The following is a 14,006-nucleotide window of genomic DNA, read 5'->3' on the forward strand; positions in this document are numbered from 1 at the left end:
GTGTTTTACTTCTTAATCTGGTTGGCAGTGGACATGGGTGTCCACTTTGTAGATAATTAATTAGCCTATATATTTATGTCTTCCATGCTTTACTGTATATGTAGTATACATACCCTCCAGAAAGCTTTTGGTCATTGGTGAACTTATGTATTTATTTATTTTTATTATTAGAGGTGTTTCAAATGGTGTGATGCAACTTTCTGATCCCTAATATGCTCTTTGGTTCTAACTTTCTAGGATTCAAGAAAATTTGCACATTTTTTTGGAGCATGGTGGTGATGGTGGTGGGAATTCTTCCCGTTTGGAACTGAGAGACACAGAATTCAGATAAAAATTAAAAAAATATATTAGCTATACTAATGACAAAAAGCTGGGTTAGAGCATATGTGACCATAGTAGGCTACCAAATACCCAACCACTAAATTAGATGGACTTGCCCACCCAAGTCCAAGGCAGAAATGGATAGGTTTCCCTGAAGCCTGTCTCAGAAAGCTCAGGATTTGGTTGAAATTAAAGAAATGCAGACAGGAATTTACCCATAAGACGTGTCACTCCTCCTTCCCTGGCATGGAGTGAGTGGGGCAGCCTGCCTTGCCTCCTGGAGAGTGGAATGGAAATTCTCTACATTCTATGGAAATGTGAAGAATACAGAATAAATGTTATGCATAACAACAGGCAGACTAGCTGTGCTTGACAGTCTATCTTTTTTTTTAGTTGATTCACATGTATTTTTTTAATAGTTTATTGTCAAATTGGTTTCCATATGGGGAAGAGCACTGGGTGTTATATGGACAGTCTATCTTTAAAGTCAGCTCTTTGAAGCTTAGCAGAGGCTGCCATAGGCTAAATTTTAGGACAAGCTTCATTCTTGCTCTTACAGCTCCTTTCTCTTCTACCACTTATAAATCTGCTACATACTCCAACCATCATCTCTGGAAATATCTGCAGAGACTTGTAAGTAAGGGTAAAGGAGAAGAGAGCAGGTGATTATATATGTAGCTCTTTTCTAAGTCATGTATTTATGAATCAAATGATCTTTTCCATTTCTCTACAAGATGTATTAAATTGGCACACAACTTTAAGTGCCTCTGGAGCTTATTTAAATCATTTTTCCTCTAGGTAAAGTTAAGCCTGGTCCAGGTACCTGCTTTTTGGTATTTAGAAGTATTCGATAATTATTTATATTGACCTTCTCTCAAAAGTCAATAAAAACACAAATAAACACCTACAACTTAAAGTCATTCTTTTCTTCTCACAGTGATGAAGGATGATTACTGTGTGTTCACAAATACTTTTATTCATGATTTTAAGTAGCATGGATAATTTGGCCCAAGACATTTCAGTTATGACACAGCAAAACGTGTTTATTTAATTAACCTTTTATTTTTATTTTGAGAAAATTGTATACTCACATACAGAGATTCTAATGTGTCCTTTTACCCAATTTCTTTCAATAGTAACTACAGCTGGAGAACTATAGTACAGTATCTCCCAATACACTGGCATTGACATAGTCAGAACATAGAACATTTCCATCATCACAAGGATTCCTTATGTTGCCCTTTTATAGCCTCACACAGTTCTGTCCTCTGCAACTGTCTCCCTTTAAATTCTAGAAACTACCAATCTGTTCTCCATTTCTATAATTTTGTCATTTCAAGAATGTTCCATAAATGGAGCCATATGGTATAAATCCTTTTGGTAGTGGCTCTTTCATTTAGCGTAATTGGCTGGAATTCATCTAAGTTGTTGTAGGTATCCATAGCTTATTCTTTTTCATTGCTGAGTAGTATTCCATGGTTGGATATATCACATTTTGTTTAACCTTCTGCCCACTGAAAAGCTCTGTGTTGTTTTTGGCGATTATAAATAAAACTGCCATCAAACAGTCATGTACAGTTTTTTTATCTGAACATAAATGTGTTAAAATATGATTATAACATGTGACTCTCTGCCTAATTTTCTACCTCTTTAACTACAAAGCAAAAGATGCCAAGGTATTTGCCAAAGGTCACAGACCACTTCTTTATAACTGAAGATTCTTATCAGTAATTGTATCTTTGTAACTATTTTGCTTCCTGACCTTGGAAAGCTTTCCCAAATCTCTCTGAGCCTCAGCTAGATTAAGATATATGTTTTCCAAAGTGTATCATTTGAAACACTAACTCCATGAAATGCTCCTAAAAGGGAAGGGAGATGGCCTTCATGGTCAAATAAATTTGAGGAAATGCTGAATACCATATTTCACTTTTGAAATAAACTCTGTGGTATAAAAAAAGGAAGGATCCAGTATCCCACTGTCCAAGTTCAAATTCTAGCTCCATCACATGCTAGAACAGAAACCTTCAGCAAAACTCAAGACTCCCATATCTCAGTTTTCTCATATAAAATGGAGGTAACAACAGTACCCCACTCATACGAATGGAAGATTAACTATAAGGACACAAGAAAACACTTGATAAATATTACCTATTATAACTATTGCCATCATAATCAGAATCATTAAAATCATTATGATCTTGTTAAAAATACACATGTCCAGGCCCCACCCCTACAGATAATATTCAGTAAGTCTAGGGTAGAGCCTGGTCCAGATGAAGCAGAGGTTAATTTATGTTAAGAATGTGTCCACGATAGTCCAAGACAAGATTGAAACTCAGACTAAACTGACTGATGGAGAGTCATCACATTGTATCAGTACACAGTTAGTAAATCCTTTAAATGACTAACTGTAGTCCCACAAAAAGAGCATAGTTCTTTCCTGAATTGAAGGTTGGGCTTATAATATGAACTCATGATTCCCCCAGGGGTAGTTCATTAAAATAAAATACAGTTCTGTGCAATTGGTACACATCAAGACTCAAAAAAAAAATCCTAAATGTAGCAGTTAACACTGATATATAAAAATTTTATTTGTGAGTCATTGCTTAGCAAATCAAATCTGAAAATAAGACATTATTTCCTTGGAAATAAAAGAAAGTAACCATGATTCTATTATTCCTGTAGGTTTCACCTCCACTTGCTGATTTCCAAAGGTCTTCTTATTGTTAAGCACCAGGTAAATTTCCGGAACACCAGGCAAATTTCCAGAACACTTGGGGATTTCACTCTAGAGGCGGGGGCAATCTTTTTACTACTTCTGCAGCAATCCTCAGGTAAGCTTTGGCCTGGAAAAGAACAGACTCATTTGTTCTATATTTCTCCCCAGCAGACATCAAATGACTCCTGAACTGTTGGCCATAGTGCCTAATGAATTTGATAGTAAAAAGGCTGAGTGGGCTGAGGAAATTCAGCAGTGAGAAGATGGTGTCATATACACTGCAAGCGGGACAGGGGAGAGTTTTTAGGAGGTAACTACTTAGAAGGTGACTTTCTGAAAAAAAATTTAATACCAGCAATTAATGTTTTCAAATTCTAATTCCCATGTTAGCAAACTAGCAACCAAGTCCAGTTGTAGAAAAATTGTATCTTCCTCTTCTGACAAATTGATATCATGAGTTAGATACTGCCCAAAGTTCTTTGGCATAAGAGCTGTCAGTCATTTCAAAGAGGACTGTTTATTACCACCCTATAGAGCATTTTCTATTCTCTCTGAGAATGGCATCCAATACCAGCGCTGAGCACCTATAGGCTCCTTCACTGGTGAAATTTGGGTACCAGGCAAGAACTCCTGGATCAGTTGTTACACTCTTCATCTTTGGGATCCGCAGAGCAGCCAAATACTAAGAGTAACGCCCAAGCACTGTGGGTCACAAAATTACCCAGTGCCTACCAGGTCCAGTCAGAACAATAGTCATGACAGTTGCATTGGAAAAATTTTGAATGATTAAGGCATCTGGGTGGATCAAGGCATGATCTTTTCCCAAGTTCCATCCCTGTGCCCAGCCCTGTGCTGCCAGCTCAGAGCCTGAAGCCTGCTTCAGATTCTGTGTGTGTCTCTGCCCCTCCCAGGCGCGGGCTTTGTCTCTCTCAAAAATAAACCTTAAGAAATGCTTTTAAGTTTTGAATAATTGCAATGCGAATATTATTTATTTCTCCTGTCATATCTACAAAAAGTAGCTGTAAGACACAATAGTAAGGTCTTCTAAACCCATTAATTTATATGCTTATATACTTAGATTTATGAATATACTACTACTACTACTACTACTACTACTACTACTACAATTACTATGGTTGGTAACAGCTAAAACTTACTTGAATACTTAATATTTACCAAGTAATGTTTCATTACTCACAGCTACATTAAGGGATAAATTCTGTCACTAACCCCACTTTATAAATAAGGAAACCTAGACCCAGAAAGGTGAACAGTCTTGCCTGAAGCATTATAGCTAATCCCAGATAACCTGGTCTTTGAACCCAGCCTGACCTACTCTCTGACTCTGAATGGTAAAAGAACTGTTTGAGGTCTGTTTACCCTGATGTATAGAAGTGTTTTAAGTGTGTTTGACACATTTTCATTTTTAAAAACTATGCTTGAGCCCTAACAGCTGACTTATGCTTTATTTTACCAGAAAAGTATCAAAATATCACTTAAGAGTCCATTTAAAAAAATATAATCGTCCTTGAGACTCCTGAGTGACTGAGTCAGTTAACCATACAACTTCAACTCAGGTCATGATTTCAAAGTTCATGAGTTCGAGCCCCGCATCGGGCTCTCTGCTCTCAGCACAGGGCCTACTTTGGATCCTCTGTCTCCCCCTCTCTCTCTGCCCTTCCCTGCTCTCTCTCTCAAAAATAAATAAACATTAAATTAAAAAAAAAAAAAAGAGGGGCACCTGGGTGGAATAGTCGGTTAGGCGTATGACTTCGGTTCAGGTCATGATCTCACAGTTCCTGAGTTTGAGCACCACATCAGGCTCTTTGCTATCAGCACAGACCCTGCTTCGGATCCTCTGTTGCTCTCTCTCTCAGCCCTTCCCTCCCTCCCTCCCTCTCTCTCTCTCTCTCTCTTTCTCTCTCTCTCAAAAAGATATTAAAATAAAGAACAGTTCTCAAAATATGAATAAAGCCTTAAATACCCCAAGTACTTTTCCTAAGTAATCACACTTATATAAAATAAGCATTGCCAACTCAACATGGATAAAGAAACTGTCACAGAGTCACTACGCTGGAAAGAATCAAACCTAGGTCCACCTAATTCCAAAGCTTAGATCCTTCTACCACATTACATATTAAACAGTAAATCCAAAGTACAACTAATTTTAGTCATAATGCTTTATCTAAACATGGTTTCTGTTATAGTTAAGAGAAACAAGTTTTGTTTAAAAATGGAAATGACATGTACTTTGTAAAGAAATATTTTTCTTAAATTTAGTATGCTGATTTTCACCCATGCATTTATGTAAATACCTTGTATCTCGTAGTAGGTTTTCTGAATATTTAGGCATAATATTTCTGTGATGACAATTTAAAGGTCACTATGGCAAACTGAGAGAAAGCCAACATTCTATCATCTTTATATTCTTACTTATGTTAAATTAGAGACATAAACCTATCAGACTATACAAAACACTGAATGATTCCAGAATAATCAAATTTGCTAGATTTAACCTTTGCTTTTTAATGGAGTATCTCCAAGCTTAAACTTTATATATCACACTCAAAGTAACGGTTAGATTGTCATTTGCTGAGAAATTTCTAAAAATGCTTAGTTGAACAGTTTTCATTTCTACAAAACTGTTGAGACTGAATTTTTTCAGCCAATGCAGTATCATTTCAACAAATACTTTTTCGTTCTTATCATGTGCAAGTCACTGTTTTGGGAAATCTGTGGGATGTAATGATACAAAAGGAAGGCAGAATAGCTCACTAGTGAAGAGTTGGGGCTCTGAAGTTAGACAGGCCTGAGTTAAAATCTTAGCTCCATCACTTATTAGCTGTGAGGCCTTGGGCACATTACTTAACCTTTCTTAGGCTCAGTTTCCACATCTCCAAAATGTCTATAACAACAGCATCTACCTCAAAGGGTTTGGGGAATATTAAGTAAGAATAAAGTATGTGAAGTGCTGGCACAAAAGAACGAAATAAATGTTAGTGGCTACAATTATGACTATTATGTCCTCAAGTAATTTACAGGCTAATTGAAGAGCTCATACTGGTGGGTACTTCTGGCTGAGGAACAAGTAAACTAAATCCCTCCCTTGTGTTTAGTCCATAACCAGCAACAAGGCACTATACACCTATCATATATATTAAAAAATGTGATTTTGATTTCTCACACTATTAATACTCTTTCTTTATCATCTCAATTATACATAAAATAGCCCTCTCTTCAATTTGAGATTGTATTTCTTGGGCCATCTACAAACACAGATAACATGGCTGGATCCTGTTTGTCTGCTCTATCATAAATAAGTTAAAGGAAACAGATGGCAGTCAAAGTGCAAGAAGTTTTATGGAGAACTTCTTTCCTTTGTTTCTGTTTTTAAGGATTTGAAATTCTAATTTATTGTACACATCATATTAAGATTATAAGGTTAGAATAAATTAGAAATTATAAGATAATAAAGTTTCTACTTGGAAAGTCTTTTCAGGAATACCTTATGGCACACCTTTCTGTATGTCAACATTAAGGTTTTTACTTGATAAAAAGGATGAAAGCACAAAATTATCAGTCATTTATGGGTCCATTACTTGTTTCCTGGACTCAAGGAGAGGCAAAAAGTAGACAGAGTTGAATTAACAATATAATCACACAAACAAGGGCAATGCTATGGAACTTAAGAGTTCTGAGTCCTAAGCATCCATTTCCTCTCCCATCCTCTATGGCTTTCTCTGGCTATTTCACGCTACTTATATTTGGAGAGTCAACTATTCCCCTTTCCTCAGTGCACATGTTCAGAAAATTTTGCCCAATGACTGAAGAGGTAGAAGTTTGTTGGTACTTTTAACTGGTACTGTAACTCCTCCCCTTTTCTGATCATGCCTTAAAATCAGCACAAATCATATTTTAAATTAATCAGTGTCGCTTTAGTATTGTTCTCCTCTGAAAGTTAAATGTTACCGGGAGAGTGAAGTACCAAATAAGATAATGTACTTAATGCACCTAAGTACTGTCATCTCTTAAAACAAATTAAAGAAATCATAGCTATTAGTATAGGACCCAGAAGGTATATGATATAATGGAACTATTGAGTTGCAAGGAAAAGGCTTGTTTGTTAATCACATTTTATCATTTATTAGTTCTGTTACCTTGGGAAAATTATTTAAATTCCTTGAACCTCAGTTTCCTCATCTGCAAAATGGGGACTATTTATATATTGCATTAAGTTGTGAGCATAGAAATTATGTAAGCAAAATGTCTGACGATGTCTGGTATACTGTAACTGCTATTATTAGGAGGATGATTAATAACAATGAATGTAGTAATTTCCATGGAAACAGAATACATACAAGGCACTATTTTTTTTTCCTTTTCATGGCCATGTCTAAATGTTAAAACTGCTCAGGAATCTTCAATACTTAAGGTTGACAACTTGGTACATGAAATTCTCACTGCTTTTGCCAAGACCTCACCAAATCAAATCTAGTACAAACCACAAAGGCTTAGGCTGTTCTCATTCTCATAAACGTCAGTCAGTAACAGTAAAATAACAGATCTAATGTTTATGCAATGTAAATGAGATTTAAGAAAAACAGCAACTCCAAAAAAACTACATAAACACTGCTGTTTAGAGTTTTAATCATATTATCTTTTGATGACTGCTGCATGTTTCCTCTGGTATTACATTCTTTTAACTTGCTTGAAACATTCCTTGCTCTTGAGAAATCTCAAAGAAAAAAGCAATAATGGATAGGTTGAGAAAATATTAAAAAATCTAAACAAGTGGCATGCCTGGGTGGCGTAGTCAGTTATGACATGACTTCAGTTCAGGTCATCATCTCATGGTTCATGAGTTGGAGCCCCACATCGGGCTCTGTGCCGACAGCTCAGAGCCTGGAGCTGCTTTGGACTCTGTGTTGCTGTCTCTCTCTGCCCCCCACCGATAGTTCATGCTCGCTCTTTCTCTCTCAAAAATAAACATTAAAAATTTGTTTTAAATCTAAACTCATAATTGATATAATCTAGTAAGTAACTATTCTTAGTCATAAGAAATCACCATAGAATGTCTTTAGCCTGTTCTTGGGAGACATTTAAAAGTGTGTAATTAAAACAAACTTGATTTTCATACAACTTACATTCTGCATAAAGTACATCTATGATACCAGAGTTGGCAGACTTTAATTATGGGAGTAATAAAGAGTTATGGTTGTTTATCTGAAAGATTCCTAAGAAAAGATTGAAAAGGAAATTTAACGTTTACTACCTAAAAGGCAGAAAAAGAAAAAAACAATTATTAGTGCTATATACTAAAATCTAGTTCCTCAGAGATCATATCCCCAGCAACTCAATCATCTATACCATAGCTATTGACTCTTAAGAAACGGAAAGGACCTTGGGACCCTGAAAGAAAACTCAAACTCAATGTGCTTTACATATCCAAGAATCCTGGCTGTCGATTTATTTACAATTCCTACTTCATTCACACTTCTAACCAAGCTCGGCTCTTTTATTTTCTAGTTCACGTAAGATTAGAGAAAGCTAGGAATGAAAGGAGTAGTAGTTATGGATAGTCAAAATAACAGTATTATAAAGCTATACCCATTAGCTAAGGGGAAAACAAAAAAGAATAGCTATTAGAAGACTGACTGAGGCTTTTCAGCAAAGGACCACAAAAAACACAAAAACTACATGAAAACTGATGCACTAGGTGATGGCTCAGCTTCCAGCTTACACAGTAAGTGCTATTTAGGACAGAAAAAAAATTATATATATATATGATTGATTGTATTCCTACCTAAAAAAGAGAGTAAAATAAAACATTTTATTCTTAAAGTTGTAACACTTCAGCAATCCTGAAAATCTATTAACTGTATCCCCAATGATGCTGTCTAATGAAATACAACTAGTTTTCCATCTCATCTCTTCAACTACATTTATTAAAAATAAATGCAATGAAAATCCCATCTCTAATGCATTATAACAATCTCCCTATATCCAACCCAGTATTTTCTCACATTATGTTCCGTTCTCCAAACAATGAGCTGAACATATACAACTTAATACAAATATAGTAACCTTGGGCAGTTAGATACTGCTAGGCAGCAGGATAAGAATTTTATAAACACTTATTGTTAGTGTTCTTCATGAGAAAACTAGTTGGGTAATCGTTCTTTTTTTTATTAAAAAATTTTTAAAATTTTTAATTTATTTTTGAGAGAGAGAGGTAGAGAGCAGGGCTGGACAGAGAATTCCAAGCAGGCTCTCCAGTGACAGCAGAGAGCCTGATGCAGGATTCAAATTCAGGAATCGTGAGATCATAACCTGAGCCATAGTCACATGCTTAACCAACTGAGCCATCAGGCACCCCAGGTGATAGCTTTGTAAATAAATTTGTTCAGCTAATAATTTAGAGCCAGCACTGGTATGCCTAACATATAATATAGTTATTTAAAGATGCTTTGAATTAAGTTAACTAATCTTTAATATGCGGACTACAAATAGATAAACTTGATCTTCCCAACTTTCTTCCTAAATAACAAAAAGTATATATCCTGTAAAAAAATACTAAAATACATATTTAAGAACATCACTTACCTCATCACTTTCAGGCTGTGAAAACACAATCGGCTGGCCTGTATCTGAAGTTTCCCTTATATTAAGATGCAAGGGAATGTCTCCTAAAAAAGTCAACCAGACATCCATTAGCACTATAAGTTTATATAGGCATTTGGAATTTCACTATGTGAACTTCAGAAAAACAGAAACCAAAATTTAAACTAAATTCATTCAGGTCAACTTGAATTATGACTATCCTCAAATTGCTAAATCTCTAAAGCAGGAAGTTTCAAATGAAAATTAGGGGCAACATATTCCATTTGAGGGTAGTTCAGACATTTGTGTATGTGTGTGCGTGTATATATACATACATATGAAAGCTATGTGGTAGTCAACCAAGGGATAAGGCCTCTAATGTATTCTTTGCTGCAGGTCTTCCAGCAAAAAATGGTTTAGAAGAAGCCAATTTGACAATAAATTATATTTAAAAAAATGAAACAGGTGTGCCCTAAGAAGTGGCTTAGAAAATGTTTGTAAAATTATTTCCCCTTGTGATATGATATAGACTGTACTAAATAATTATTCCTTGTAATATCTGATATATAGTACTAAATAAGAGGAAAATGAAGAGGAAAAGATGGTGATACAACATACAAAAAAATAACAAAATAATCTTCCTGATGTTGGCAGATGAGTAATCTAAGACAACTGCTGACAAGTAAGCCAGATCTGTTATCTCTACTACCTGCCTTGTTACCAGATCACTCTACTTTTCTTTTATTATGCATTAATATATATAGCATTATATATTACTTGTGAACGTGATGAGATTTCAGGAAGTCTATAAGACCACTACTATACAGACTTGCCAGAAAGATTGTGTGTCTCTCCCAGGGATATGTTACTATTAGGTGGGAGAATTTAGGGGGAAATGCTCTGATCCATAGTCCAGTTGACTCTACAACACCTTCACAAATGAAGCTTTTCAAAAGGCTTAGACTTAAAATGTTGTAAATGGAGTTTTAAGTAGAAAAGCTAACTCATCATGGTACTGAGCATTCTTAGAACAACTCCAAATCCAGCAAAGGTTACTGAAACCTCTGTGTATGTGAGCATGTTTATACAAAGAAGGCATTCAGCTCCAAGCCAGGCTATGTAAATAAAGCAGAAGAAGTATAGGTTACAAAATTACAAACCTATTATAATTTATACTATGAAGTACATAGAGGAAAAGGTATTTCATGATCTTCTTTGTCAGCAAATTTTGGCATCTTAGTCAACTTTAAATCTTTCCTAAATGTTTGATAGCCAAATGACAGAATACATGAATATTTCAGTAGTCATTTAAATTTGATGTCTGTTCTATAGATCAACTTAAGACTATAAGAAACTGTCATAAGGGTAGGGGAAAATATGTTACAGAAAATTCCTAGAAACCCATAAAGTTTTTTCTCTTGATTTATGCCATGATAGTAAAGAATCCTGAATGTTTTCATTTCTACTGTATTAAGGGAAGAAAAAAAAAAGGCTAAATCTTCTTTATATAGGCACCTATCAATACAGTTTCTGACTTTCAGGGACTCCATTCTATCTATAAGCACACAAGAGTTGATCAAGGAGGAAGAAAACCGTTTTTAGAAAATCGGTGGCACACCATGGTCAGCGTGGTAACGGGCTGACAGTTGCATCACAGAGAAGGAGAATAGGAGTAATGATATGGAGAATGGGTGAAATGCAGTCTGGCCTTGAAACGCATCTTTCAGGGGCTAGGTCTGAAGGAAGCAAGGGGGAATTTCGGAGACATAACTGGAAGAGGAAGCTCGGAGAGTCACTTTACCAAATAGTTATTTAATGCTGACCAGTGGATGAGCATAAATTAAGAGGGAGCCAGGGAGTCAATAAAGGACATACAAGGGTTCCTGGGGAGTTCAACCGGCCAGGAGGCCATAGCTGGGAGACGTCCTCCTTCCTGACTACAACCTCTCTGTTACTGAAGCCCCTGCTCCTGATCATGGCAGGTCTCCCTGGGCCCCATGACTGCCTTGAAAGGAAGAGAGGTGCCCTGAGTTGGAACTCCCAACTATTTTTCCCAACACTGTTAGATACAGCAATCTATAAAGACTATCCATTTTGTGTGATCAGTAATCAGTATTTCTGACACATTCTCAGGATAACTATATATTTGTGAGCTATTGGCTTAAATGTAACATAGTGTGATTGTTTCCCTAAGAGATATATTTCAAACTCTAAATAAATGATTTACAGTATCATATATCATATCACCCATGTATAAATCAGGGAATTATTCTGTCAGCATAATTCAATAATGCCACATATTTACTTTATTACATAAGTGTATATCAATCTGTTGTTATGCAGATTTGGGAAATTGAACTTTCTAGGTTAGTTAAATAAAAACCAGTTGCAGAATATAATTAGTGGCTATAATTACAGCAATCTATCAAAATATAACATTAGTATTCACCTGGTATTGTGGTGGCTGCAATAGTACAAATGCATAATAACAATAACATATTTAACATCAACTTTTAGAAGTTTAATTATAATAAAGACTGTTTTGAAATTCCTTGATCTCTAAGGGATCTTAGTTGTTAACTTCCTAAAACTAATAATTCACTCTATTCCTCCCTTATTCAGCATCTAACATCTGCCGTTGCCCAGAACAGAAACTCATTCATAAGGAAAATTATCAACACATGTTTTCTAAAATGTCCACTGAGTTGCTTGTAGATTTTTTGAAAATCATGTTTTACCTAAAATCTGTGTTTTGCTCACTTAACACATCATTTTACTTCTCATAAAACTAATTAATCTTTTAATTCAGTAATGTGAACAGTATATACAATATTTCACAGATATGGCAAACACATATAAAAAGATTACAGAAAGCAGAAAATATTATCTTGCTGGAGCAAAAGGACTGATAAATTCAGAACTTATGAGAAAGACATTTTTTCATATGCACCAAGAACTGACACATCTAAAGGTTGCAACAACACACTGGTCAGGTTATTTCCATATACCTATCTGTTTATACTGAGAGATGTGTTCTCACCTCAGCAAACAAATGGATGACCACTATTTAAAATAAGGACTTCAAATAACAATACTCAGACCATAAAACTCTTCTCAAATTAGAGTTATAGGCAGTTTTACCTATGGCAAAAGTGATAATTGGCAGAACAAACCTCTTCAAAAAGCCTTCCACTAATAAAGTATTATAAAAGGCCAAAGAAAGGTTAACAAACACATAGGACCCCCTATACTTAATTTAAAACACAAAACTGAAGACAACTCATCATTTTCTGAGACACTCTTCATCACCATCTTACCCTCATCTTCCCTTCTGCCATTTCCTCTGCAGAAGAATATCCTATGCTCTTACCTAGAACATCAAGACCAAGGGTCCGTGCTAGTCTTCTGGCACCATCAGCACCAAAAATATGAGTTCTATGTTTACATTTTGGACACTGGAAAACACTCATATTTTGGACAAGGCCCAGAACCTAGAATAACAAAAACCATTGAAATCAAAACAAAGTTAAACCAAATCTCAATCCATTATTTTAACAAGTTTTTTACTGAGTGTCCACTGGGTTCTAGTGATATAATGATGAATAAGTTATTGTGTCTCCTCCAAAGGGAACTCACAAGCTAGTGGGAGAGCAAAACACGTGTAATTAACTTTAATAATGTGGTAAATGCTAAAGAGATAAAAATAACAGGGATCAACAAACTCTGTCTGGGAAGAATAAGAGGTTTCTCTGAGCTGCCCACATTGCTCAGAATTGTTTCTTAGGTTAAGAGTGAGAAGCAGATTTGAGGCCTAGAGCAGGAATTCTAAGCATAAAGAAGAACACAAGCCAAACAGGGAAATGTAGCTGCACATGGCCTGTTTGGGCTGTAAGCTAATGGGAGGCAAAGGCAGAAGCTGGCTGATAAAGGGAGGTGAAGGTCAGATGGTAATGTGCTAGATGCCATTCATGTACTTGAGACTTTCTTCTTGAGACTACAGAAAACCAAAAAAGTTTTTTCAAGTTGGAAAGATGGTCAAGACGTAATGTTATACAATAAGACTTGTGTTTTAGAAATTTAGCCCTGATAGTAATACAGAAAAGATAAGCAGAAAGAAACAGGAAAATAAATAAGAGGCTATTGTGAACAAAGCCTCATAGTAAATAATATCTAACAAATGCGAGTATTTATTATATACCAAGCACTGGGGTAGGTGCTTTACACTACCTTATTTACTCATCTCAAAAACTTTATGAGATGGGTCTTTTATCATTCTCATTCCATAACTGAGAAAAAGGACACATCTAGCAAAAAATTAAAACTTAGCTCCTATCAGAATGTTATCATTTGAAATAAAAATTTTAAG

At 35.5% G+C, this 14,006-nt stretch overlaps 1 protein-coding gene across 1 annotated transcript in view; it reads right to left on the reverse strand.

The window, feature by feature from the left end:
• Positions 1–1,363: 1,363 nt before the first annotated feature.
• The window catches only part of NUBPL (nucleotide binding protein like), a 206,600-nt gene continuing 193,957 nt past the window's right edge, over positions 1,364–14,006 (reverse strand). The window contains exons 9-11 of the mRNA XM_029951167.1: positions 13,011–13,131; positions 9,644–9,726; positions 1,364–3,167 (exon numbers count right to left, since the gene is read on the reverse strand). Of these exons, the coding sequence (XP_029807027.1) occupies positions 3,105–3,167; positions 9,644–9,726; positions 13,011–13,131 (267 nt within the window). The 3' untranslated portion in view covers positions 1,364–3,104. The remainder of the gene's footprint in view (positions 3,168–9,643; positions 9,727–13,010; positions 13,132–14,006) is intronic.

Source organism: Suricata suricatta, chromosome 9, assembly GCF_006229205.1.
Source record: "Suricata suricatta isolate VVHF042 chromosome 9, meerkat_22Aug2017_6uvM2_HiC, whole genome shotgun sequence".
In the NCBI taxonomy this organism is placed as follows: Eukaryota; Metazoa; Chordata; class Mammalia; order Carnivora; family Herpestidae; genus Suricata; species Suricata suricatta.